Source organism: Phyllobates terribilis, unplaced genomic scaffold (genome assembly GCF_046119375.1).
Source record: "Phyllobates terribilis strain yellow unplaced genomic scaffold, ASM4611937v1 Scaffold_12__6_contigs__length_324123572, whole genome shotgun sequence".
Classification (NCBI taxonomy): domain Eukaryota; kingdom Metazoa; phylum Chordata; class Amphibia; order Anura; family Dendrobatidae; genus Phyllobates; species Phyllobates terribilis.
In genome coordinates this window covers 279464662-279492069 of record NW_027362772.1, presented here as the reverse complement: position 1 = coordinate 279492069, position 27408 = coordinate 279464662, and the positions used below count along the sequence as shown (strand labels likewise).

Below are 27408 nucleotides of genomic sequence, written 5' to 3'. Positions count from 1 at the left end.
CTGACAGTGGCATTTACCCCGCCCATCGGCGACTACGTCACATGATCGCGGGTCACCGATGGGTGGTCATGACAACCCTGGGTCTGCAGCCGACACCAGTGGTTGTCATGAGCTGGTCGCTATGAGCGCCACCTAGTGGTTGACGCTCATAGCACAGGACCATTTCTACTACATACAGGTGATCTGCTGATCATCTGTATGTAGCAGAGGCAATCAGACAAGTGCTGCTTCTAATCTCCTATGGAGACTATAGAAGTAAGCAAAAAGTGAAAAAAAAAATGTTTTTAAAAATATAAAAAAAATAAAAAAAATATAAAAGTTTAAATCACCCCCCATTCAAAATAAAATAATTTAAAAAAAACCCCTACATACACATATTTGGTATCGCCGCATTCAGAATCACCCGATCTATCAATATAAAAAAAGAATTAATCCGATCGGTAAATGGCGTAACGAGAAAAAATTTACGTTTTTTGGTCGCCGCAACATTGCAATAAAATGCAATAACGGGCGATCAAAACATCGGATCTACCCCAAAATGGTATCAATAAAAACGTCAGCTCGGTGCCCAAAAAATAAGCCCTCATCCGGCCCCAGATCCCGAAAAATGGAGACACTACAGGTCTTAGAAAATGACACAATTTTTTTTTTTTTACCAAACTTTGGAATTTTTTTTCACCACTTAAATAAAAAAGAACCTGTACATGTTTGGTGTCTACGAACTCATAATGACCTGGAGAATAATAAAGGCAGGTCAGTTTTAGCATTCAGTGAACGTGGTAAATAAAAATAAAAAAAAAACATCTGTGGTATTGCACTGTTTTTGCAATTTCACCGCACTTGGAATTTTTTTTCCCGTTTTCCCGTACATGATATGGTAAAACTAGTAATGGCGTTGAAATGTACAACTCGTCCCGCAAAAAATAAGCCCTCACATGGCCATATTTACCAAAAAATAAAAACGCTATGGCTCTGGGAACAAGGGGAGCAAAAAACGAAAATGCAAAAACGGAAAATCCCAGAGTTGCGAAGGGGTTAAAATATCCAATAAATTTCGTTCCACTTCACGATTGTGTCCCACTTGTTGTTGATTCTTCCTAAAAAAATTAGACTTTTATATCTTTATGTTTGAAGCCAGAAATGTGGCAAAAGGTAGAAAAGTTCAAGGGGGCCAAATAATTTTACAATGCACTGTATATAGTGTGTTGTCTTGTGTGCCCCTAAGGCGATTAAATATATAATTTAACCTAGGGCTGCTTTTTTACTTTAATCACTTCTGACACACCCGTGACACTAGCCAGATATAAGTCCGTTATATCTAATAGAAACTGGTGGCAGCTCTCCCAGGCCGACAAGGTTCTGCTTCACTGGAGCTAGTGAAGGAGCCTCTCAGCCTGTCAGGGGTTTGAGCGAGTGTGGTGCCACGTCAGTGACTGAATAGGCCACCTCTTCTCACTCCCTGGTGCCTTCCCGTACCCGTGTGGACAGGGGGTGTCTGTGTAGAACTGTACCAATCTGACCTTAGGCGTCCTCAAGGGGGTGCGGAACGTCACGTTGGTGCAAAGGGCAGATAGGTATCACGTGATTCGTCTGACGTAATAGTGACGTCAAGCAGGTGGCGGGGTGTGGATCCATCACAAGTGGTGGAAACGGTGGGATTCTGCGGAGTCGCTCCGCTGCAATTTCTTCACATTGGTGGCAGGGGTGGGATTCTGCGGGGTCTCTCTGCTGCCATTTCTTCACAAGGCCGGCTCCACGGTACACACTGCGCAAGCACGCCTCCAAGTGCCACACTGTGTAAGCGCAGGATTCTAGTGACGTTGGCGCAACCAGGAAAATCAAATAAATTGAGTGGGCGGCGATGCCCGTGACTGAACAGAAATGGTGCACACCCCGATGACTAAATGAGAAGGTACGATATTACTATATAAAATGATTTTTGAACATCATTACAGCGTAGTTTTTAATGAAAATAACGTGTTAGTGATGCATATTGCATCACTAACAAAGCACTGGGGACAGTTTCGATGCTTGAAATGATGTGACAGGTTCCCTTTAAAGTCTGAGTCCTCGCAGGTCTTCCTCCTCTTGTAATCCAAAATTCGAGAATATCATGATTGCTGCCTCCTAAATTCCCAGCCACCTTTACTTCCTCAACCATTTCTTTTCTGTTGGTAAGAATTAGGTCCAAGATGGCAGATCCTCTTGTTCTCTCTTCTACCTTTTGAAAGATAAAGTTGCCAGTGAGAGAAGATAAGAATTTTCTGAATCCATTACTTTTGCCTGAGAGAGATTCCCAAAAAATATCTGGATAGTTAAAATATCCCATTATCACTATAGTACTTTTTTGAGAACAAAGACATCGATGTAAAGAGAGTTCATCTATATCTTCAGTCTGTCCAGGTGGCCTATAGTAAACACCTACAATAGTGTCCTTTCCATTCTATCCTTGTATTCTTACCCAAACATTTTCTACAGAGCTACCATTCTCTGATTCTTGGATCTCTGTGGAGATCTTGATATTGATCAGACATAATTTAGAATTGCCTATGCTATGTGCCTATTAACACAATAGAAACTACCATTGTCACATCAGTCAAATTTTTACACATAGACTAATAACACTCATGTGAACAAGCAAACTGACTTGTATTGATCCACATGCTGTCTTTGTGCAGACCGTTGTGCGCGGACACTCTTTTGAAGTGGTCCTTACTGATTGTTACAGGTTCATCTGGTGAGGTGAATTATCTAAGCTGTAGAGTAGGGTGAACAACACAGACCAAATGTGATGGCACAGTGAGCAAGACTTGCCGAACAGCATGTGGTTTAGCAAGGACCAAGGCAGCAGATTATTTAAGATGGCAGGCAGGCAAAAGGAGCAGGAAACACCAGAAGGCACAAAGCTAAAAGTGTGGATATACACAGGAACTGTGCATATATATTTATATATTACTGTCCAGAACTTCCAACAAACAAATGGTTAACAGCAAACTTGTGTGCTATCAGCAGACAGAAGGACAATATCAGAGACCTAGGCAAGGAATAAACAAATGGTTAGCCGCAGGCAAAAATAGTGTACAGTCAAACTGGTTATTTTCTCACATAAGTCGTTTTCTTGATTGCTGTTCCAGGAGCATTATAGTGTGATCTGCACCAGAGTAGCAAAAGAAGAGTTTGTTACGTATACAGCAGGCAAATGGTTATCCTCAGGTTTGAACCAGGAAATAAATGCAGATATACAATAAACAAACTAGATTTTGCTGAAGAGATGATAAGCCAGCTGAGAGATATGGATGGTAAACCAAACTCAAGCAGTATTCAAACAAAAGATGAAAGCTCATCAGCGCCGCATCACTTGCATCTTCGGTGCAAAGAGATATCAGCAAAAGAAAGTTGGTACTCCATTTTCCTTGGTTCCATAGTTTATTGGAAATCTATGCGCACAAATGACATACAGTGTGGTCTTCAATACATCTTACGCGTTTTGGAATATAATTCCTGAAGCCCGTACTGTATGTCACTTATGCACATGGATTACCAATGAAGTATTGAACCAAGGAAAACGGAGTGCCGACTTTCTTCTACTGATATAAACTCAAACAGTAGTTGTGGAATTGAAAGCAAAGCTACTGGTCTGGACCAGTGGATAAAAGAAGACAGAATGACTCCAGGCAGAGGACAGCAACTAAGGAAAAGAACACCTTACCAACAGTTAAGCATGGTGGAGGATCCATAATGCTGTGGGGTTGCTTTGCTGCGTCTGGTACTGGAGGCCTTGACCGTACCACAGGAATCATGAAATCTGAGAATTATCAAGAGATTTTAGAGCGAAATTTCCTACCCACTGTAGGAAAACTTGGTTTGGGTCCTGGGTCCTCCAGCAAGACAATAACCCAAAGCACACATCCAAAAATAGGAATGGTTGAAAAAGAGAAAATGGACTGTTTTAAAATGGCTAGCAATGAGTCCTGGCCTCCATCGCATTGAAAATAATTGGGGTGAGCTGAAATCTCCCATTAGGAAAAAGAACTCTGCAAACATTCAAGAGCTTGAACAAACTGCAAAGGAAGAGTGGGAGAAAATTCCAGCTGAGAAGAGCAAGAAGCTTATAGATGGCTACAAGAAACGTTTGGAGGCTGTCAGCAATGCCCAAGGGTGTGCAACCAAGTATTAATTAGGGGTGCCTTTATTGCTGCACATGCTGTTTATTCTATTTCTTCTTTGAAATTGCAACATGAAAGTTGAAAAACAATGTTTTATTGTTGTATTACTTTGGACCACTTATTAAAAAATCCTGAGGATATAACTTTGGTACATTTCCATTTATTTCTGAAGATATTGTACAGTCTATGACAAAAATGAAGGGGTGACAATAATGGTGAGCAGCACTGTATATGCAATCAAATACCTTCCAGCAAGGATACAGTTACTCACAGGAATGATACATGAGTAAAAGTAGTCCAGTATCTTCCATCAGATCAATGGTTAATGGCAGCCATGCATGGAAACTGGGACTTGTAGCAAGGATGTCACGGGCGTGTCAGGTTTGACAGACAGTCATTCTGGATCCGGCTGTAGAAGGTCGCTGCACTTGGCCTTGCAGACACCTTCTTGATCTTTTCATCACCCCTCCCTCTCTAGGACCTAGCAGTGATCTCCACCTTCTGATGCTAATTAACACACCCTTTGCTGGATCTTTAAATACACTCAGTTTCTCCAGAGAGTTACAAGTGATAGAGTAATATCCCCTGTTCAGGTCTGGAGTTCTAAGGTGGCTAGATTCTCCTTGGAGTTACTTTGTGGATTGTAGTCGTGATCTCTCTGTTGTCTTCTCAAAGCTAAGTGTATCCCCTTGTCTGTTTCCCAGGTTTGTCTTTAGTAGTAGTGGGGTTGACTAGTGTTCACCCCTCCCCCTCCCTACCTAGGGCCTAGCTCTAGGAACAGCCCGGGCTAAGGTATCCTGCTCGGCGATAGGTGCGGAACCTATTTAGGGACGATAGGGGAGCCAGGATGTTGTGAGATGTGCTTAGGGGTCTCCACTCCCCCTTTCCCGAGTTGCTGGACTTCCCCCTTTTCCCGTCATCGTACGCTGGGTTCTTCCCATGCCTTGCATGACAAAGGAAATGGTTAACTGCAGGATAGCACTATTTGTGTCAATAATGCCACAAAAAGTGCCCTGAAAATGAATGCTACCATATTGCCATAGTACCGGGTAATTTTTTACAATACAATAAACACAGTAAAAGCTAAACGCAAAAAACAATTGGGGAATTGTTTTTTTTTCACCATTTCACCCCATTTGGATTTAATTCTTTTTACATTTTTCAGTACATTATAAGGTAAAATGCCTTCCGTCCCTCGTCCTGCCAACAATAAGACCCGGCGATGTCGATGGAAAATTAAAAAACGTTATGGCTCTTGTAAGGAAAGAAGGAAAACAGCGGTGAGGGGTGAGTGTGCTTGGAAGACACCGGTGAGAGGTGAGAGTGTGTGTACGGTGCCAGTGAGGGGTGTGTGTGCTCGAATGGCGCCGGTAAGGTGTGAGTATGCTCGAACAGCGGTGAGGGGTGAGTGTGCTTAAATGGCGGTGAGCGGTCAGTGTGCTCGGTCAGTGCCAGTGATTGTGCTCGGATGGAGATGTGGGGTGAGTGTGCTTGGATGGCGCCAGTGAGGGGTGTGTGCTTGGATGGTGGTGTGGGGTAAGTGTGTTCAGACGGCGGTGAGGGGTGAGTGTGCACGGACGTCAGTGGGGGGGTGAGTGTGCTCCGACGGCAGCGGTGAGGGGTGAGTATGCTCGGATGGCAGGGGTAAGTGTGCTGGGATGGCAGTGAGGAGTGAGTGTGCTCAGACATCAGTGAGGGGTGAGTGTGCTCGGTCGGCGGTGAGTGTGCTCGGATGGCGCCGGTGGGGGTTGAGTGTGCTGGAACGGCGCTGATGAGGGGTGAGTGTGCTCGGTCTGTGCCGGTGAGTGTGCTCGGAAGGAGAATGTGGGGTGAGTGTGCTCGGATGGTGCCAGTGAGGAGTGAGTGTGCTCGGACATCGGTGTGGGATGAGTGTGCTCAGATGGCAGTGAGGGGTGAGTGTGCTCGGATAGCGGTGGGGTGCGAGTGTGCTTGGACAGTGCCGGTGAGAGGTGAGTGTACTCAGACGTTGGTGTCGGGTGAGTGTGCCCAGACGGCGGTGAGTGTTCTCGGGTGGCGGTAGGGGGCAAGTGTGCTCGGACAGCTTTGTGGGGAGAGTGTGCTGAGATGGCGCCGGTGAGGGGTGAGTGTGCTCAGACGGTGTGAGTGTGGGGTGATGGCAGTGAGGGGTGAGTGTGCTCAGACGGCACCGATGAGGGGTCAGTGTGCTGGGATGGCGGTGAGTGTGCTCAGACGGCGGTGAAGGGTGAGTGTGCTCGGACAGTGGTGAGGGGTGAGTGTTCTCAGATGGCACCAGTAAGGGGTGAGTGTGCTCAGACGGTGGTGAGGGGTGAGTATGCTCGGACAACTGTGAGGGGAGAGTGTGCTCGGAGAGCGGTGAGGGGTGACTGTGCTCGGAAGGGGGTGAGTATGCTCGGACAGCAGTGAGGGGAGAGTGTGCTCGGAAGACGCAGGTGAGTGTGCTGGGATGGCAGTGAGGGGTGAGTGTGCTCAGACGTCAGTGAGGGGTCAGTGTGCTTGGATGGCAGTGAGATGTGAGTATGCTCGGATAGCGGTGAGGGGTGAGTGTGCTTGGATGGCGCTGGTGAGGGGTGAGTGTGCTCAGAAGGTGCTGTGAGGTGAGTGCGCCCGGACGGTGCTGTGAGGTGAGTGCGCCCGGACGGTGCTGTGAGGTGAGTGCGCTCGGACGGCAGTGTGGGGTGAGTGTGCTTGGACGGCGGTGTGAGCTGAGTGTGCTCGGACGGCGGTGTGAGCTGAGTGTGCTCGGACAGTGGTGTGAGCTGAGTGTGCTCGGACGGCGGTGTGAGCTGAGTGTGCTCGGACGGCGGTGTGAGCTGAGTGTGCCCGGACGGCGTTGTGAGCTGAGTGTGCTTGGATGGCGGTGTGAGCTGAGTTTGCTCAGATGGTGGTATGAGCTGAGTGTGCTCAGATGGCGGTGTGGGGTCATAGTGCTGATGCGGCGGTAAGTGTGCTGGGACAGTGGTGTGGGGTGAGTGTGCTTGTACGGCAGTGAGGGGTGAGTGTGCTCAGACGGCGGTGTGCGGTGAGTGTGATCAGATGGCGATGAGGAGTGTGTTCAGACGGCGGTGTAGGGTGAGTGTGCTCGGATGGGGCTGGTGAGGGGTGAGTGTGCTCGGACGGTGGTGAGTGTGCTTGGATGGCAGTGTGCGGTGAGTGTGCTTGGACGGGGGTGAGTGTGCTCGGCTGGTGGTGTGGGGTGAGTGTGCTCAGACGATGGTGTGGGGTGAGTGTGCTTGGATGGGGCTGGTGAGGGGTGAGTGTGCTCGGACAGTAGTTAGTGTGCTTGGAAGGCGGTGTGCGGTGAGTGTGCCCGGACGGGAGTGAGTGTGCTCGGACGGTGATGTGGGATGAGTGTGCTCAGATGTCGGTGGGGTGCGTGTGCTTGTACGGCGGTGAGGGGTGAGTGTGCTCAGAAGGTGGTGTGAGTGTGCTCAGACGGCACCAGTGAGGCGTGAGTGTGCTGGGATGGCAGTGAGGGTTGAGTGTGCTTGGATGGTGGTGAAGGGTGAGTGTGCTCGGACGGCGTTGTGGGGTGAGTGTGCTCGGATGGGGCTGGTGAGGGATGAGTGTGCTCGGACAGTAGTGAGTGTGATTGGACAGTGGTGTGGGGTGAGTGTGCTCAGACGGCGGTGGGGTGAGTGTGCTTGTATGGCGGTGAGGGGTAAGTGTGCTCAGACAGCGCCAGTGAGGCGTGAGTGTGCTGGGATGGCAGTGAAGGTTGAGTGTGCTTGGTGAAGGGTGAGTGTGCTCAGATGGGGCTGGTGAGGGGTGGGTGTGCTCGGACGGTAGTGAGTGTGCTCGGATGGCGGTGTGCGGTGAGTGTGCTTGTATGGTGGTGAGTGTGCTCAGTCGATGGTGTGGCGTGAGTGTACTCAGACGGCGCCAGTGAAGCGTGAGTGTGCTGGGAGGCAGTGAGGGTTGAGTGTGCTTGGATGGTGGTGTGGGGTGAGTGTGCTCAGACGGTGGTGTGGGGTGAGTGTGCTCAGACGGCGCCAGTGAAGCGTGAGTGTGCTGGGAGGCAGTGAGGGTTGAGTGTGCTTGGACGGTGGTGAAGGATGAGTGAGCTCGGACGGCGCTGTGAGGTGAGTGCGCCCGGACGGCGCTGTGAGGTGAGTGCGCCCGGACGGCGCTGTGAGGTGAGTGCGCTCGGACGGCGCTGTGAGGTGAGTGCGCCCGGACGGCGCTGTGAGGTGAGTGCGCTCGAACGGCGCTGTGAGGTGAGTGCGCCCGGACGGTGCTGTGAGGTGAGTGCGCCTGGACGGTGCTGTGAGGTGAGTGCGCTCGGACGGCGCTGTGAGGTGAGTGCGCTCGAACGGTGCTGTGAGGTGAGTGCGCCTGGACGGCGCTGTGAGGTTAGTGTGCTCGGACGGCGCTGTGAGGCGAGTGTGCTCGGACGGTGCTGTGAGGTGAGTGCGCTCGGACGGTGCTTTGAGGTGAGTGTGCGCGGACGGCGCTGTGAGGTGAGTGTGCTCGGACGGTGCTGTGGTGACTGCTCGTTATACAGAAGTTCTAGGCTCTGTCAGTAATGTGTGACTGACTGCATGTAACATAGCAGCATCCATGTCCCGGGCAGCAGCTCCTCCCTGGCCCGGGCCTCTGTATGAGTCACTCCTCAGCGCTATGGTTACCAGTGCCGTTATGAGTGTAACCATGTTCCCGGGCTCCGCCCCATAGCCCGTCCTGTGCTCTGTATGCGCTATGTTGCCCCCAGCGGTCACACGGTGTGCTATGAACTATGCAGGTTCCCGGGCTCCCTATCTCCTCCCTCGGCCCCGCTCAGTTGCTGTTGCTCTCCAGCCCGCGGTGATAATAAGATCCCAGGACACAAAATGGCGCACAGCTGTCGGTGGCGGTTCCCAGCTCGGCCTGGGACCGGCCGGAGATTGGGGGCTAAACACAGACTGGCAGCCGTGCTGAGGGAGGATGTCGGCGGCACCGGATGCAGGACGGGGGCCACATACGGAAGCTCCGGGGGCCCCGGGAGCTGCGGGGGGGTTGGACCGGGCTTTGATGCGGCGCTGCAAGTCTCCGTAGCCATCGGGAGTAACCTGAGACGGTTCCGGGACGTGTCCGGAGGCAGCAGCGGAGAGGTGAGGAGGGAGGCGGCTGACTTGTCTGCTGCAGGCGCTGGTGTCATTGTGTGCGGTGCAGAGGGGTGTGTGACTGCGCAGGGGAGCTGCGTACACTGCCTGGCGGCATGGAAGCGGCGCAGCACTGGTGGCACCGGCCACTCCGGGGGGTCACATGGGAGAGGCATGGACACGGGCACAGGAGGAGGACCCTTCCACATCAGGGGGTCATCAGCGGGAACTGACCTGAGGGCATCTAGGGGTGCATCATGTGTGCCAGGTGCCCTGAGGGTCGTGCCCAGAGGGTCCCACCGGGTGCCCAATGCCGTGCCCTGAGGGTCACACCGGGTGCCCAATGCCGTGCCCTGAGGGTCCCACCGGGTGCCCAATGCCGTGCCCTGAGGGTCCCACCGGGTGCCCAATGCCGTGCCCTGAGGCTCCCACCGGGTGCCCAATGCCGTGCCCTGAGGCTCCCACCGGGTGCCCAATGCATGCCCTGAGGGTCTCACCTGGGATGAGGTGCCCAATGCCATGCCATGAGGGTCCCACCTGGGATCAGGTGCCCAATGCCGTGCCCTGAGGGTCCCACCGGGTGTCCATTGCAGTGCCCTGAGGGTCCCACCTGGGATCAGATGCTCATTTCTGTGTCCTGAGTTTCCCACCTGAGATCAGATGCCCATTGCCGTGCCCTGAGGTTCCCACTTGGGATCAGGTGCCCAATGTTGCCATGTCCTGAGGGTCCCACCTGGGATCAGGTGCCCATTGCTGTACGCTGAGAGTCAAACCGGTCAGCAGGTGCCCATTGCCGTACCCTGAGAGTCAAACCGGTCAGCAGGTGCCCATTGCCGTACCCTGAGAGTCAAACCGGTCAGCAGGTGCCCATTGCCGTACCCTGAGAGTCAAACCGGTCAGCAGGTGCCCATTGCCGTACCCTGAGAGTCAAACCGGGCAGCAGGTGCCCATTGCCTTACCCTGAGAGTCAAACCTGGCAGCAGGTGCCCATTGCCGTACCCTGAGAGTCAAACCTGGCAGCAGGTGCCCATTGCCGTACCCTGAGAGTCAAACCTGGCAGCAGGTGCCCATTGCCGTACCCTGAGAGTCAAACCTGGCAGCAGGTGCCCATTGCCGTACCCCGAGAGTCAAACCTGGCAGCAGGTGCCCATTGCCATACCCTGAGAGTCAAACCTGGCAGCAGGTGCCCATTGCCGTACCCTGAGAGTCAAACCTGGCAGCAGGTGCCCATTGCCGTACCCTGAGAGTCAAACCTGGCAGCAGGTGCCCATTGCCGTACCCTGAGAGTCAAACCTGGCAGCAGGTGCCCATTGCCGTACCCTGAGAGTCAAACCGGGCAGCAGGTGCCCATTGCCGTACCCTGAGAGTCAAACCGGGCAGCAGGTGCCCATTGCCGTACCCTGAGAGTCAAACCGGGCAGCAGGTGCCCATTGCCGTACTCTGAGAGTCAAACCGGGCGGCAGGTGCCCATTGCCGTACCCTGAGAGTCAAACAGGGCGGCAGGTGCCCATTGCCGTACCCTGAGAGTCAGACCGGGCGGCAGGTGCCCATTGCCGTACCCTGAGAGTCAAACCGTGGAGAAGGTGCCCATTGCCGTACCCTGAGAGTCAAACCGGGCAGCAGGTGCCCATTGCCGTACCTTGTGGGTCTCACCTGGGATCGAGTGTCCATTGCCGTACCCTGAGGGTTCCACCGGACATCAGGATCCCACCAGGGTGGCATGGCAGGGTGCCATGAGGGTCCCACCTAGGAACAGGTTCACATTGCTGTACTCTGAGAGTCCCTCCGGGCAACAGGTGCACATTGCCGTGCCTTGAGGGTCCCACTAGGCAGCAGTTGCACATTGCCGTGCCCTGAGGGTCCCACTAGGCAGCAGTTGCACATTGCCGTGCCCTGAGGGTCCCACTAGGCAGCAGTTGCACATTGCGTGCCCTGAGGGTCCCACTAGGCAGCAGTTGCACATTGCCGTGCCTTGAGGCTCCCACTAGGCAGCAGTTGCACATTACCATACCTTGAGAGTCCCTCCCAGCAGCCGGTGCACATTGCCGTGCCCTGAGGGTCCCACCGGCCATACAAAGTTGCACAGAGCCCTTGATGTGATGGAGTGACTGTTATGTAATGAAGAGTCGAATGCACCATGTGAGGCCGGTGTTCCAGGTGCCCAGTGGCACAAGAGGCATTTAATACCTGCAGTGCCACTTGTATAGTAATACCAGTGTGCTTGACATTACTGCTGGCACTTTCTGTAATGGTCGATGCCAGGGGGGGCGTGTGGTAGGAAACATCCTCTGCACCGTGCATGCAAGGTGCCCACTGCCATGCACTCAGGGTTACTTGTCATGCAGGTTGGCGCAGCAGTGATGGAAGAAGCAGAGTCCACGCCACCTTATGGATGAACTAAATACTGACATGAGGTCATGCCATGCAAAGTGCCCAGAGCCATGCAGTAAGGGGCACTCGTGGCATGCAGGTTGGCGCAGCTGTGATGGAAGAGGGTGGTCATATAGGATGATAATAAACCTCCTTTGCACCATGACGGAGGGTGACACCTGGCAGGCAGACTGGCATTATGTCATTGGAATGTAAATGGAATATATGCCAGGTGGTAATGGAGACATTTCATACCTGCAGTGTGTAGGGCTCTGGCGCTTGCCAGGAGGTGGCATACATACGTGACCTGAACATTGGGATGTATTAAGGATGGCACGGTTTATTTAGGGTGTATGAGTGTTGTGCACGATGCCCGTCTCTTATCATGTGTGGCAGCATGTGCTGCAGCAGCGCGCGATGTATGATATGGCAGTGCTGCTCTCCGGCCTGGAGGGGGGTGTGTCAGCCTCGCACTGTATATACACGCTCCATACCGCCATATATCTGATCTGTAAACCTCTCAACCTACTGCTGCTTCTCATGTTCTTCTCCTCTCCCTTCTGCAATGCTCCATTGTGTGGCTCCCTGGTGGGGGTGAATGCATCGGTGGTCTTATTGGGAGTTGGGGGGTGTATATGTTTATGTGCCCCTTTATGGAGGATATCGGTGAAAGGATGGTGTCTGGGACACACGGAGCTCGGTTTTGCATTTCATGTGTGTCGCACTTTGAGGAAGTGTGCGGCGGGGGCGCCTGTCACTGTGTGCAGCGTATGCGTCTTTGTTGATCTCCAGTTACAGGGGGGTGTGTGTGTCTGGAAAGGGTCTGTTTATGTTGTGCTCTGGGGTAGGGGGTCTCTGGTATTTTTAGGGTACCAGCGCAGTGTATAGCGGTGTGTGTATGTGCACGTATGTTAGATATGTCGCGGATTTGGGGGTCTGGTTGCTGTAATCCCTTTCATGTGAGGAGTTACATGTGGTAAACATAGGAGGAGTGGTGTATGTGGGCTGGGCACCGCTTATTGTGCTTGGGACATGGTGAGGGGGGCTTTGTTTTGGCGGCAGAAGAGCAGCTGCTGTCTGAGTCTTTCAGATGAGGGGATGGGGGGGTCTTCATATGGATGTTGGACTAGAGGGTTTTATCAGACTGCGATGCTTATCCTTTACGTTGTAATCTGGCCGCCGCCATCCCCAATTATTATCCCTACCTCTGTTATTCTCCACTTACTGGAGATGGCCATTGTCAGTACAGGAACTTTTACCTGAATGTGTAGCTTTACTGTCGTCTCGGACCGTGTGCTCCGCATTGTGGACATAAAGACCGTTCTCAGGCGAGCAGAGGACTGTTCATTCATACAAGAAAGTATTATCTGTACTGCAATATGGGACCGTACTCTGTTCACATTTGTTATGGGGTACACTTTTGCTCTTAATCTCTCTGTGCTACCTCTTTGGATCTCTGGCCCTGAGCCTCTCTCCTTCTCTCTCTGTCTGTGCTCTCTCTCTCCTTCTCTCTCTGTCTGTGCTCTCTCTCTCTCTGTCTGTGCTCTCTCTCTCTGTCTGTGCTCTCTCTCTCTCTCTGTCTGTGCTCTCTCTCTCTCTCTGTCTGTGCTCTCTCTCTCTCTCTGTCTGTGCTCTCTCTCTGTCTGTGCTGCCTCTCTCTGTCTGTGCTGCCTCTCTCTGTCTGTGCTGCCTCTCTCTGTCTGTGCTGCCTCTCTCTGTCTGTGCTGCCTCTCTCTGTCTGTGCTGCCTCTCTCTGTCTGTGCTGCCTCTCTCTGTCTGTGCTGCCTCTCTGTCCTTCTCTGTGCTGTCTCTCTCTCCTTCTCTGTGCTGCCTCTATCCTCTGTGCTGCCTCTCCCTCTCTGTGCTGCCTCTCTCTCCCTCTCTGTGCTGCCTCTCTCTCCCTCTCTGTGCTGCCTCTCTCTCCCTCTCTGTGCTGCCTCTCCCTCCCTCTCTGTGCTGCCTCTCTCCCTCTCTGTGCTGCCTCTCTCCCTCTCTGTGCTGCCTCTGTCCATCTCCCTCTCTCTGTGCTGCATCCCTCCTTCTCTCTCTGTGCTGTCTCTCTCTCTGTGCTGACTCTCTCTCTCTCTCTGTGCTGACTCTCTCTCTCTCTGCTGACTCTCTCTCTCTGTGTGCTGACTCTCTCTCTGCGTGCTGACTCTCTCTCTGCTGCCTCTCTCTCTCTGCTGCCTCTCTCTCTCTGCTGCCTCTCTCTCTCTGCTGCCTCTCTCTCTCTGCTGCCTCTCTCTCTCTGCTGCCTCTCTCTCTCTGCTGCCTCTTTCTCTCTCTCTGCTGCCTCTCGCTGTCTCTCTGCTGCCTCTCGCTCACTCTACTGCCTCTCGCTCACTCTGCTGCCTCTCTCTCTCTGTGCTGCCTCTTGCTCTCTCTCTCTGTGCTGCCTCTCGCTCTTCCTCTCGCTCTCTGTGTGCTGCCTCTCGCTCTCTGTGCTGCCTCTCTCTCTCTGTGCTGCCTCTCGCTCTTCCTCTCGCTCGCTCTCTGTGCTGCCTCTCGCTCTCTGTGCTGCCTCTCGCTCTCTGTGTGCTGCCTCTCGCTCTCTGTGTGCTGCCTCTCGCTCTCTGTGTGCTGCCTCTCGCTCTCTGTGTGCTGCCTCTCGCTCTCTGTGTGCTGCTTCTCGCTCTCTGTGTGCTGCCTCTCTGTCTGTGCTGCCTCTCTCTGTCTGTGCTGCCCCTCTCTGTGCTGTCTCTCTCTCCTTCTCTGTGCTGTCTCTCTCCTTCTCTGTGCTGCCTCTCTCTCCCTCTCTGTGCTGCCTCTCTCTCCCTCTCTCTGTGCTGCCTCTCTCTCCCTCTCTCTGTGCTGCCTCTCTCTCCCTCTCTCTGTGCTGCCTCTCTCTCCCTCTCTCTGTGCTGCCTCTCGCTCTCTCTCTGTGCTGCCTCTCGCTCTCTCTCTGTGCTGCCTCTCTCTCCCTCTCTGTGCTGCCTCTCTCTCCCTCTCTGTGCTGCCTCTCTCTCCCTCTCTGTGCTGCCTCTCCCTCCCTCTCTGTGCTGCCTCTCTCCCTCTCTGTGCTGCCTCTGTCCATCTCCCTCTCTCTGTGCTGCATCCCTCCTTCTCTCTCTGTGCTGTCTCTCTCTCTGTGCTGACTCTGTCTCTCTCTCTGTGCTGACTCTGTCTCTCTCTGTGCTGACTCTGTCTCTCTCTGTGCTGACTCTGTCTCTCTCTGTGCTGACTCTCTCTCTCTGTGCTGACTCTCTCTCTCTGTGCTGACTCTCTCTCTGTGTGCTGACTCTCTCTGCTGCCTCTCTCTCTCTGCTGCCTCTTTCTCTCTCTCTGCTGCCTCTCGCTCTCTCTCTGCTGCCTCTCGCTCTCTCTCTGCTGCCTCTCGCTCTCTCTCTGCTGCCTCTCGCTCTCTCTCTGCTGCCTCTCGCTCACTCTACTGCCTCTCGCTCACTCTGCTGCCTCTCTCTCTCTGTGCTGCCTCTTGCTCTCTCTCTCTGTGCTGCCTCTCGCTCTTCTTCTCGCTCTCTGTGTGCTGCCTCTCTCTCTCTGTGCTGCCTCTCTCTCTCTGTGCTGCCTCTCTCTCTCTGTGCTGCCTCTCGCTCTCTGTGCTGCCTCTCTCTCTGTGTGCTGCCTCTCTCTCTCTCTGTGTGCTGCCTCTCGCTCTATCTGTGTGCTGCCTCTCGCTCTCTCTGTGTGCTGCCTCTCGCTCTCTCTGTGTGCTGCCTCTCGCTCTCTCTGTGTGCTGCCTCTCGCTCTCTCTGTGTGCTGCCTCTCGCTCTCTGTGTGCAGCCTCTCGCTCTCTCTGTGTGCAGCCTCTCGCTCTCTCTGTGTGCAGCCTCTCGCTCTCTCTGTGTGCAGCCTCTCGCTCTCTCTGTGTGCAGCCTCTCGCTCTCTCTGTGTGCAGCCTCTCGCTCTCTCTGTGTGCAGCCTCTCGCTCTCTCTGTGTGCAGCCTCTCGCTCTCTCTGTGTGCAGCCTCTCGCTCTCTCTGTGTGCTGCCTCTCGCTCTCTCTGTGTGCTGCCTCTCGCTCTCTCTGTGTGCTGCCTCTCGCTGTCTCTGTGTGCTGCCTCTCGCTGTCTCTGTGTGCTGCCTCTCGCTGTCTCTGTGTGCTGCCTCTCGCTGTCTCTGTGTGCTGCCTCTCGCTGTCTCTGTGTGCTGCCTCTCGCTGTCTCTGTGTGCTGCCTCTCGCTGTCTCTGTGTGCTGCCTCTCGCTGTCTCTGTGTGCTGCCTCTCGCTGTCTCTGTGTGCTGCCTCTCGCTGTCTCTGTGTGCTGCCTCTCGCTCTCTCTGTGTGCTGCCTCTCGCTCTCTCTGTGTGCTGCCTCTCGCTCTCTGTGTGCTGCCTCTCGCTCTCTGTGTGCTGCCTCTCGCTCTCTGTGTGCTGCCTCTCGCTCTCTGTGTGCTGCCTCTCGCTCTCTGTGTGCTGCCTCTCTCTCCCACTCTGTGTGCTGCCTCTCTCTCCCACTCTGTGTGCTGCCTCTCTCTCCCACTCTGTGTGCTGCCTCTCTCTCCCACTCTGTGTGCTGCCTCTCTCTCCCACTCTGTGTGCTGCCTCTCTCTCCCACTCTGTGTGCTGCCTCTCTCTCCCACTCTGTGTGCTGCCTCTCTCTCCCACTCTGTGTGCTGCCTCTCTCTCCCACTCTGTGTGCTGCCTCTCTCTCCCACTCTGTGTGCTGCCTCTCTCTCCCACTCTGTGTGCTGCCTCTCTCTCCCACTCTGTGTGCTGCCTCTCTCTCCCACTCTGTGTGCTGCCTCTCTCTCCCACTCTGTGTGCTGCCTCTCTCTCCCACTCTGTGTGCTGCCTCTCTCTCCACTCTGTGTGCTGCCTCTCTCTCCCTGTGTGCTGCCTCTCTCTCTCTGTGTGCTGCCTCTCTCTCTCTGTGTGCTGCCTCTCTCTCTCTGTGTGCTGCCTCTCTCTCTCTGTGTGCTGCCTCTCTCTCTCTGTGTGCTGCTTCTCGCTCTCTGTGTGCTGCCTCTCGCTCTCTCTGTGTGCTGCCTCTCGCTCTCTCTGTGTGCTGCCTCTCGCTCTCTCTGTGTGCTGCCTCTCGCTCTCTCTGTGTGCTGCCTCTCGCTCTCTCTGTGTGCTGCCTCTCGCTCTCTCTGTGTGCTGCCTCTCGCTCTCTCTGTGTGCTGCCTCTCGCTCTCTCTGTGTGCTGCCTCTCGCTCTCTCTGTGTGCTGCCTCTCGCTCTCTCTGTGTGCTGCCTCTCGCTCTCTCTGTGTGCTGCCTCTCGCTCTCTGTGTGCTGCCTCTCGCTCTCTGTGTGCTGCCTCTCGCTCTCTGTGTGCTGCCTCTCGCTCTCTGTGTGCTGCCTCTCGCTCTCTGTGTGCTGCCTCTCCCTCTCTCTGTGTGCTGCCTCTCCCTCTCTCTCCCTCTCTGTGCTGCCTCTCTCTCCCTCTCTGTGCTGCCTCTCTCTCCCTCTCTGTGCTACCTCTCTCTCCCTCTCTGTGCTGCCTCTCTCTCCCTCTCTGTGCTGCCTCTCTCTCCCTCTCTCTGTGCTGCCTCTTCCTCTTTTTCTCTCTGTGCTGCCTCTCGCTCGCTCTCTGTGCTGCCTCTCGCTCGCTCTCTGTGCTGCCTCTCCTCTCTCTGTGCTGCCTCTCGCTCTCTCTCTGTGCTGCCTCTCTCTCTCTGTGCTGACTCTGTCTCTCTCTGTGCTGACTCTCTGTGCTGACTCTCTCTCTGCTGACTCTCTCTCTCTCTGTGTGCTGACTCTCTCTGCTACCTCTTTCTCTCTGCTGCCTCTTTCTCTCTCTCTGCTGCCTCTTTCTCTCTCTCTGCTGCCTCTCTCTCTCTGCTGCCTCTCGCTCACTCTGCTGCCTCTCTCTCTGTGTGCTGCCTCTCTCTCTCTGTGTGCTGCCTCTCTCTCTCTGTGTGCTGCCTCTCTCTCTCTGTGTGCTGCCTCTCTCTCTCTGTGTGCTGCCTCTCCCACTCTCTGTGTGCTGCCTCTCTCTCTCTCTCCCTCTGTGCTGCCTCTCTCTCTCCCTCTGTGCTGCCTCTCTCTCCCTCTCTGTGCTGCCTCTCTCTCCCTCTCTGTGCTGCCTCTCTCTCCCTCTCTCTGTGCTGCCTCTTCCTCTTTTTCTCTCTGTGCTGCCTCTCGCTCGCTCTCTGTGCTGCCTCTCGCTCGCTCTCTGTGCTGCCTCTCGCTCGCTCTCTGTGCTGCCTCTCGCTCGCTCTCTGTGCTGCCTCTCGCTCTCTCTCTGTGCTGCCTCTCTCTCTCTCTGTGCTGCCTCTCTCTCTCTCTGTGCTGCCTCTCTCTGTGCTGACTCTGTCTCTCTCTGTGCTGACTCTCTGTGCTGACTCTCTCTCTGCTGACTCTCTCTCTCTGTGTGCTGACTCTCTCTGCTACCTCTTTCTCTCTGCTGCCTCTTTCTCTCTCTCTGCTGCCTCTTTCTCTCTCTCTGCTGCCTCTCTCTCTCTGCTGCCTCTCGCTCACTCTGCTGCCTCTCTCTCTCTGTGCTGCCTCTTGCTCTCTCTCTCTGTGCTGCCTCTCGCTCTTCCTCTCGCTCTCTGTGTGCTGCCTCTCGCTCTCTGTGCTGCCTCTCGCTTTCTGTGCTGCCTCTCTCTCTCTGTGCTGCCTCTCGCTCTTCCTCTCTCTGTGTGCTGCCTCTCGCTCTCTGTGCTGCCTCTCGCTCTCTCTGTGTGCTGCCTCTCGCTCTCTCTGTGTGCTGCCTCTCGCTCTCTCTGTGTGCTGCCTCTCGCTCTCTCTGTGTGCTGCCTCTCGCTCTCTCTGTGTGCAGCCTCTCGCTCTCTCTGTGTGCAGCCTCTCGCTCTCTCTGTGTGCAGCCTCTCGCTCTCTCTGTGTGCTGCCTCTCGCTCTCTCTGTGTGCTGCCTCTCCGTGCTCTCCTCTCTGTGTGCTGCCTCTCGCTCTCTCTGTGTGCTGCCTCTCGCTCTCTCTGTGTGCTGCCTCTCGCTCTCTCTGTGCTGCCTCTCGCTCTCTGTGTGCTGCCTCTCGCTCTCTGTGTGCTGCCTCTCGCTCGCTGTGTGCTGCTTCTCGCTCGCTGTGTGCTGCCTCTCGCTCTCTGTGTGCTGCCTCTCGCTTTCTCTGTGTGCTGCCTCTCGCTTTCTCTGTGTGCTGCCTCTCGCTCTCTCTGTGTGCTGCCTCTCGCTCTCTCTGTGTGCTGCCTCTCGCTCTCTCTGTGTGCTGCCTCTCGCTCTCTCTGTGTGCTGCCTCTCGCTCTCTCTGTGCTGCCTCTCGCTCTCTCTGTGTGCTGCCTCTCGCTCTCTCTGTGTGCTGCCTCTCTCTCTCTGTGTGCTGCCTCTCGCTCTCTGTGTGCTGCTCTCGCTCTCTGTGCTGCCTCTCTCTCTCTGTGTGCTGCCTCTCTCTCTGTGTGCTGCCTCTCTCTCTGTGTGTGCTGCCTCTCTCTCCCACTCTCTGTGCGCTGCCTCTCTCTCTCCCTCTCTGTGCTGCCTCTCTCTCCCTCTCTGTGCTGCCTCTCCCTCTCTCTGTGCTGCCTCTCGCTCTCTCTGTGCTGCCTCTCGCTCTCTCTCTGTGCTGCCTCTCGCTCTCTCTCTGTGCTGCCTCTCGCTCTCTCTCTGTGCTGCCTCTCGCTCTCTCTGTGCTGCCTCTATCTCTCTCTCTGTGCTGCTCTATCTCTCTCTCTGTGCTGCCTCTCGCTCTCTCTCTGTGTGCTGCCTCTCGCTCTCTGTGTGCTGCCTCTCGCTCTGTGTGCTGCCTCTCTCTTGCTCTCTCTGTGTGCTGCCTCTCTCTGTGTGCTGCCTCTCTCCCTCTCTGTACTGCCTCTCTCTCTCTGTGTGCTGCCTCTCTCTCTCTCTGTGTGCTGCCTCTCTCCCTCTCTGTGCTGCCTCTCTCCCTCTCTGTGCTGCCTCTCTCCCTCTCTGTGCTGCCTCTCTCTCTCTGTGTGCTGCCTCTCTCTCCCACTCTCTGTGTGCTGCCTCTCTCTCTCCCTCTGTGCTGCCTCTCTCTCCCTCTGTGCTGCCTCTCTCTCCCTCTCTCTGTGCTGCCTCTCTCTCCCTCTCTCTGTGCTGCCTCTCTCTCCCTCTCTCTGTGCTGCCTCTCTCTCCCTCTCTCTGTGCTGCCTCTTCCTCTTTTTCTCTGTGTTGCCTCTCGCTCTCTCTCTGTGCTGCCTCTCGCTCTCTCTCTGTGCTGCCTCTCGCTCTCTCTCTGTGCTGCCTCTCGCTCTCTGCGCTGCCTCTCTCTCTCTCTGTGCTGACTCTGTCTTTCTCTGTGCTGACTCTCTCTGTGCTGACTCTCTCTCTCTGTGCTGACTCTCTCTGCTGACTCTCTCTCTGTGTGCTGACTCTCTCTGCTGCCTCTCTCTCTGCTGCCTCTCTCTCTCTGCTGCCTCTTTCTCTCTGCTGCCTCTCGCTCTCTTTCTGCTGCCTCTCGCTCACTCTGCTGCCTCTCTCTCTCTGTGCTGCCTCTTGCTCTCTCTCTCTGTGCTGCCTCTCGCTCTTCCTCTCGCTCTCTGTGTGCTGCCTCTCGCTCTCTGTGCTGCCTCTCGCTCTCTGTGCTGCCTCTCTCTCTCTGTGCAGCCTCTCTCTCTCTGTGTGCTGCCTCTCGCTCTTCCTCTCTCTGTGTGCTGCCTCTCGCTCTCTGTCTTGCCTCTCGCTCTCTGTGTGCTGCCTCTCGCTCTCTGTGTGCTGCCTCTCGCTCTCTGTGTGCTGCCTCTCGCTCTCTGTGTGCTGCCTCTCGCTCTCTGTGTGCTGTCTCTCGCTCTCTCTGTGTGCTGCCTCTCGCTCTCTCTGTGTGCTGCCTCTCGCTCTCTCTGTGTGCTGCCTCTCGCTCTCTCTGTGTGCTGCCTCTCGCTCTCTCTGTGTGCTGCCTCTTGCTCTCTCTGTGTGCTGCCTCTTGCTCTCTCTGTGTGCTGCCTCTTGCTCTCTCTGTGTGCTGCCTCTTGCTCTCTCTGTGTGCTGCCTCTTGCTCTCTCTGTGTGCTGCCTCTTGCTCTCTCTGTGTGCTGCCTCTCGCTCTCTCTGTGTGCTGCCTCTCGCTCTCTCTGTGTGCTGCCTCTCGCTCTCTCTGTGTGCTGCCTCTCGCTCTCTCTGTGTGCTGCCTCTCGCTCTCTCTGTGTGCTGCCTCTCGCTCTGTGTGCTGCCTCTCGCTCTCTCTGTGTGTTGCCTCTCGCTCTCTCTGTGTGCTGCTTCTCGCTCTCTGTGTGCTGCCTCTCGCTCTCTCTGTGTGCTGCCTCTCGCTCTCTCTGTGTGCTGCCTCTCGCTCTCTCTGTGTGCTGCCTCTCGCTCTCTCTGTGTGCTGCTTCTCGCTCTCTGTGTGCTGCCTCTCGCTCTCTCTGTGTGCTGCCTCTCGCTCTCTCTGTGTGCTGCCTCTCGCTCTCTGTGTGCTGCCTCTCGCTCTCTCTGTGTGCTGCCTCTCGCTCTCTCTGTGTGCTGCCTCTCGCTCTCTGTGTGCTGCCTCTCGCTCTCTGTGTGCTTCCTCTCGCTCTCTCTGTGTGCTTCCTCTCGCTCTGTGTGCTGCCTCTCTCCCTCTCTCTGTGCTGCCTCTCTCCCTCTCTCTGTGCTGCCTCTCTCCCTCTCTGTGCTGCCTCTCTCCCTCTCTGTGCTGCCTCTCTCTCTCTGTGTGCTGCCTCTCTCTCTGTGTGCTGCCTCTCTCTCTGTGTGCTGCCTCTCTCTCTGTGTTCTGCCTCTCTCTCCCACTCTCTGTGTGCTGCCTCTCTCTCTCTCCCTCTCTGTGCTGCCTCTCTCTCCCTCTCTGTGCTGCCTCTCTCTCCCTCTCTGTGCTGCCTCTCTCTCCCTCTCTGTGCTGCCTCTCTCTCCCTCTCTGTGCTGCCTCTCTCTCCCTCTCTCTGTGCTGCCTCTCTCTCCCTCTCTCTGTGCTGCCTCTCGCTCTCTCTCTGTGCTGCCTCTCGCTCTCTCTCTGTGCTGCCTCTCGCTCTCTCTCTGTGCTGCCTCTCGCTCTCTCTCTGTGCTGCCTCTCGCTCTCTCTCTGTGCTGCCTCTTTCTTGCTCTCTGTGCTGCCTCTATCTCGCTCTCTGTGTGCTGCCTCTCGCTCTCTGTGTGCTGCCTCTCGCTCTCTGTGTGCTGTCTCTTGCTCTCTCTGTGTGCTGCCTCTCGCTCTCTCTGTGCGCTGCCTCTCGCTCTCTCTGTGTGCTGCCTCTTGCTCTCTCTGTGTGCTGCCTCTTGCTCTCTCTGTGTGCTGCCTCTTGCTCTCTCTGTGTGCTGCCTCTTGCTCTCTCTGTGTGCTGCCTCTTGCTCTCTCTGTGTGCTGCCTCTTGCTCTCTCTGTGTGCTGCCTCTCGCTCTCTCTGTGTGCTGCCTCTCGCTCTCTCTGTGTGCTGCCTCTCGCTCTCTCTGTGTGCTGCCTCTCGCTCTCTCTGTGTGCTGCCTCTCGCTCTCTCTGTGTGCTGCCTCTCGCTCTCTCTGTGTGTTGCCTCTCGCTCTCTCTGTGTGCTGCTTCTCGCTCTCTGTGTGCTGCCTCTCGCTCTCTCTGTGTGCTGCCTCTCGCTCTCTCTGTGTGCTGCCTCTCGCTCTCTCTGTGTGCTGCCTCTCGCTCTCTCTGTGTGCTGCCTCTCGCTCTCTCTGTGTGCTGCTTCTCGCTCTCTGTGTGCTGCTTCTCGCTCTCTGTGTGCTGCCTCTCGCTCTCTCTGTGCTGCCTCTCGCTCTCTGTGTGCTGCCTCTCGCTCTCTGTGTGCTGCCTCTCGCTCGCTGTGTGCTGCTTCTCGCTCGCTGTGTGCTGCCTCTCGCTCTCTGTGTGCTGCCTCTCGCTTTCTCTGTGTGCTGCCTCTCGCTTTCTCTGTGTGCTGCCTCTCGCTCTCTCTGTGTGCTGCCTCTCGCTCTCTCTGTGTGCTGCCTCTCGCTCTCTCTGTGTGCTGCCTCTCGCTCTCTCTGTGTGCTGCCTCTCGCTCTCTCTGTGTGCTGCCTCTCGCTCTCTCTGTGTGCTGCCTCTCGCTCTCTCTGTGTGCTGCCTCTCGCTCTCTGTGTGCTGCCTCTCGCTCTCTGTGCTGCCTCTCTCTCTCTGTGTGCTGCCTCTCTCTCTGTGTGCTGCCTCTCTCTCTGTGTGTGCTGCCTCTCTCTCCCACTCTCTGTGCGCTGCCTCTCTCTCTCCCTCTCTGTGCTGCCTCTCTCTCCCTCTCTGTGCTGCCTCTCCCTCTCTCTGTGCTGCCTCTCGCTCTCTCTGTGCTGCCTCTCGCTCTCTCTCTGTGCTGCCTCTCGCTCTCTCTCTGTGCTGCCTCTCGCTCTCTCTCTGTGCTGCCTCTCGCTCTCTCTGTGCTGCCTCTATCTCTCTCTCTGTGCTGCCTCTATCTCTCTCTCTGTGCTGCCTCTATCTCTCTCTCTGTGCTGCCTCTATCTCTCTCTCTGTGCTGCCTCTCGCTCTCTCTCTGTGCTGCCTCTCGCTCTCTGTGTGCTGCCTCTCGCTCTGTGTGCTGCCTCTCTCTTGCTCTCTCTGTGTGCTGCCTCTCTCTGTGTGCTGCCTCTCTCCCTCTCTGTACTGCCTCTCTCTCTCTGTGTGCTGCCTCTCTCTCTCTCTGTGTGCTGCCTCTCTCCCTCTCTGTGCTGCCTCTCTCCCTCTCTGTGCTGCCTCTCTCTCTCTGTGTGCTGCCTCTCTCTCCCACTCTCTGTGTGCTGCCTCTCTCTCTCCCTCTGTGCTGCCTCTCTCTCCCTCTGTGCTGCCTCTCTCTCCCTCTCTCTGTGCTGCCTCTCTCTCCCTCTCTCTGTGCTGCCTCTCTCTCCCTCTCTCTGTGCTGCCTCTCTCTCCCTCTCTCTGTGCTGCCTCTTCCTCTTTTTCTCTGTGTTGCCTCTCGCTCTCTCTCTGTGCTGCCTCTCGCTCTCTCTCTGTGCTGCCTCTCGCTCTCTCTCTGTGCTGCCTCTCGCTCTCTGCGCTGCCTCTCTCTCTCTCTGTGCTGACTCTGTCTTTCTCTGTGCTGACTCTCTCTGTGCTGACTCTCTCTCTCTGTGCTGACTCTCTCTGCTGACTCTCTCTCTGTGTGCTGACTCTCTCTGCTGCCTCTCTCTCTGCTGCCTCTCTCTCTCTGCTGCCTCTTTCTCTCTGCTGCCTCTCGCTCTCTTTCTGCTGCCTCTCGCTCACTCTGCTGCCTCTCTCTCTCTGTGCTGCCTCTTGCTCTCTCTCTCTGTGCTGCCTCTCGCTCTTCCTCTCGCTCTCTGTGTGCTGCCTCTCGCTCTCTGTGCTGCCTCTCGCTCTCTGTGCTGCCTCTCTCTCTCTGTGCAGCCTCTCTCTCTCTGTGTGCTGCCTCTCGCTCTTCCTCTCTCTGTGTGCTGCCTCTCGCTCTCTGTCTTGCCTCTCGCTCTCTGTGTGCTGCCTCTCGCTCTCTGTGTGCTGCCTCTCGCTCTCTGTGTGCTGCCTCTCGCTCTCTGTGTGCTGTCTCTCGCTCTCTCTGTGTGCTGCCTCTCGCTCTCTCTGTGTGCTGCCTCTCGCTCTCTCTGTGTGCTGCCTCTCGCTCTCTCTGTGTGCTGCCTCTCGCTCTCTCTGTGTGCTGCCTCTTGCTCTCTCTGTGTGCTGCCTCTTGCTCTCTCTGTGTGCTGCCTCTTGCTCTCTCTGTGTGCTGCCTCTTGCTCTCTCTGTGTGCTGCCTCTTGCTCTCTCTGTGTGCTGCCTCTCGCTCTCTCTGTGTGCTGCCTCTCGCTCTCTCTGTGTGCTGCCTCTCGCTCTCTCTGTGTGCTGCCTCTCGCTCTCTCTGTGTGCTGCCTCTCGCTCTCTCTGTGTGCTGCCTCTCGCTCTCTCTGTGTGCTGCCTCTCGCTCTCTCTGTGTGTTGCCTCTCGCTCTCTCTGTGTGCTGCTTCTCGCTCTCTGTGTGCTGCCTCTCGCTCTCTCTGTGTGCTGCCTCTCGCTCTCTCTGTGTGCTGCCTCTCGCTCTCTCTGTGTGCTGCCTCTCGCTCTCTCTGTGTGCTGCTTCTCGCTCTCTGTGTGCTGCCTCTCGCTCTCTCTGTGTGCTGCCTCTCGCTCTCTCTGTGTGCTGCCTCTCGCTCTCTGTGTGCTGCCTCTCGCTCTCTGTGTGCTGCCTCTCGCTCTCTCTGTGTGCTGCCTCTCGCTCTCTGTGTGCTGCCTCTCGCTCTCTGTGTGCTGCCTCTCGCTCTCTGTGTGCTTCCTCTCGCTCTCTCTGTGTGCTTCCTCTCGCTCTGTGTGCTGCCTCTCTCCCTCTCTCTGTGCTGCCTCTCTCCCTCTCTCTGTGCTGCCTCTCTCCCTCTCTGTGCTGCCTCTCTCCCTCTCTGTGCTGCCTCTCTCTCTCTGTGTGCTGCCTCTCTCTCTGTGTGCTGCCTCTCTCTCTGTGTGCTGCCTCTCTCTCTGTGTTCTGCCTCTCTCTCCCACTCTCTGTGTGCTGCCTCTCTCTCTCTCCCTCTCTGTGCTGCCTCTCTCTCCCTCTCTGTGCTGCCTCTCTCTCCCTCTCTGTGCTGCCTCTCTCTCCCTCTCTGTGCTGCCTCTCTCTCCCTCTCTGTGCTGCCTCTCTCTCCCTCTCTCTGTGCTGCCTCTCTCTCCCTCTCTCTGTGCTGCCTCTCGCTCTCTCTCTGTGCTGCCTCTCGCTCTCTCTCTGTGCTGCCTCTCGCTCTCTCTCTGTGCTGCCTCTCGCTCTCTCTCTGTGCTGCCTCTCGCTCTCTCTCTGTGCTGCCTCTTTCTTGCTCTCTGTGCTGCCTCTATCTCGCTCTCTGTGTGCTGCCTCTCGCTCTCTGTGTGCTGCCTCTCGCTCTCTGTGTGCTGTCTCTTGCTCTCTCTGTGTGCTGCCTCTCGCTCTCTCTGTGCGCTGCCTCTCGCTCTCTCTGTGTGCTGCCTCTTGCTCTCTCTGTGTGCTGCCTCTTGCTCTCTCTGTGTGCTGCCTCTTGCTCTCTCTGTGTGCTGCCTCTTGCTCTCTCTGTGTGCTGCCTCTTGCTCTCTCTGTGTGCTGCCTCTTGCTCTCTCTGTGTGCTGCCTCTTGCTCTCTCTGTGTGCTGCCTCTCGCTCTCTCTGTGTGCTGCCTCTCGCTCTCTCTGTGTGCTGCCTCTCGCTCTCTCTGTGTGCTGCCTCTCGCTCTCTCTGTGTGCTGCCTCTCGCTCTCTCTGTGTGCTGCCTCTCGCTCTCTCTGTGTGCTGCCTCTCGCTCTCTCTGTGTGCTGCTTCTCGCTCTCTGTGTGCTGCCTCTCGCTCTCTCTGTGTGCTGCCTCTCGCTCTCTCTGTGTGCTGCCTCTCGCTCTCTCTGTGTGCTGCCTCTCGCTCTCTCTGTGTGCTGCCTCTCGCTCTCTCTGTGTGCTGCTTCTCGCTCTCTGTGTGCTGCTTCTCGCTCTCTGTGTGCTGCCTCTCGCTCTCTCTGTGTGCTGCCTCTCGCTCTCTGTGTGCTGCCTCTCGCTCTCTGTGTGCTGCCTCTCGCTCTCTCTGTGTGCTGCCTCTCGCTCTCTCTGTGTGCTGCCTCTCGCTCTCTGTGTGCTGCCTCTCGCTCTCTGTGTGCTTCCTCTCGCTCTCTCTGTGTGCTTCCTCTCGCTCTGTGTGCTGCCTCTCTCCCTCTCTCTGTGCTGCCTCTCTCCCTCTCTCTGTGCTGCCTCTCTCCCTCTCTGTGCTGCCTCTCTCCCTCTCTGTGCTGCCTCTCTCTCTCTGTGTGCTGCCTCTCTCTCTGTGTGCTGCCTCTCTCTCTGTGTGCTGCCTCTCTCTCTGTGTTCTGCCTCTCTCTCCCACTCTCTGTGTGCTGCCTCTCTCTCTCTCCCTCTCTGTGCTGCCTCTCTCTCCCTCTCTGTGCTGCCTCTCTCTCCCTCTCTGTGCTGCCTCTCTCTCCCTCTCTGTGCTGCCTCTCTCTCCCTCTCTCTGTGCTGCCTCTCTCTCCCTCTCTCTGTGCTGCCTCTCGCTCTCTCTCTGTGCTGCCTCTCGCTCTCTCTCTGTGCTGCCTCTCGCTCTCTCTCTGTGCTGCCTCTCGCTCTCTCTCTGTGCTGCCTCTCGCTCTCTCTCTGTGCTGCCTCTTTCTTGCTCTCTGTGCTGCCTCTATCTCTCTCTCTGTGCTGCCTCTCGCTCTCTCTCTGTGCTGCCTCTCGCTCTCTCTCTGTGCTGCCTCTCGCTCTCTCTGTGTGCTGCCTCTCGCTCTCTCTGTGTGCTGCCTCTCGCTCTCTCTGTGTGCTGCCTCTCGCTCTCTCTGTGTGCTGCCTCTCGCTCTCTCTGTGTGCTGCCTCTCGCTCTCTCTGTGTGCTGCCTCTCGCTCTCTCTGTGTGCTGCCTCTCTCTCGCTCTCTCTGTGTGCTGCCTCTCTCTCGCTCTCTCTGTGTGCTGCCTCTCTCTCGCTCTCTCTGTGTGCTGCCTCTCTCGCTCTCTGTGCTGCCTCTCGCTCTCTGTGCTGCCTCTCTCTCTCTGTGTGCTGCCTCTCTCTCCCACTCTCTGTGTGCTGCCTCTCTCTCTCTCCCTCTGTGCTGCCTCTCTCTCTCTCCCTCTGTGCTGCCTCTCTCTCGCTCTCTGTGCTGCCTCTCTCTCTCTCTGTGTGCTGCCTCTCTCTCTCTGTGTGCTGCCTCTCTCTCCCACTCTCTGTGTGCTGCCTCTCTCTCTCTCCCTCTCTGTGCTGCCTCTCTCTCGCTCTCTCTGTGTGCTGCCTCTCTCCCTCTCTGTGCTGCCTCTCGCTCTGTGCTGCCTCTCTCTCTCTGTGTGCTGCCTCTCTCTCCCACTCTCTGTGTGCTGCCTCTCTCTCCCTCTCTGTGCTGCCTCTCTCTCCCTCTCTCTGTGCTGCCTCTCTCCCTCTCTCTGTGCTGCCTCTTCCTCTTTTTCTCTCTGTGCTGCCTCTTCCTCTTTTTCTCTCTGTGCTGCCTCTTCCTCTTTTTCTCTCTGTGCTGCCTCTCGCTCTCTCTCTGTGCTGCCTCTCTCTCTCTCTGTGCTGACTCTGTCTCTCTCTCTGTGCTGACTCTGTCTCTCTCTCTGTGCTGACTGTCTCTCTCTCTGTGCTGACTCTCTCTCTGCTGCCTCTCTCTCTCTGTGT

General features: G+C 55.8%; 1 protein-coding gene across 1 annotated transcript in view; it reads left to right on the top strand.

The window, feature by feature from the left end:
* Positions 1-8920: 8920 nt before the first annotated feature.
* KMT2A (lysine methyltransferase 2A) overlaps positions 8921-27408 on the top strand; it is a 107327-nt gene continuing 88839 nt past the window's right edge. Inside the window, exon 1 of the mRNA XM_073657031.1 lies at positions 8921-9256. Within this exon, the coding sequence (XP_073513132.1) occupies positions 8996-9256 (261 nt within the window). The 5' untranslated portion in view covers positions 8921-8995. The remainder of the gene's footprint in view (positions 9257-27408) is intronic.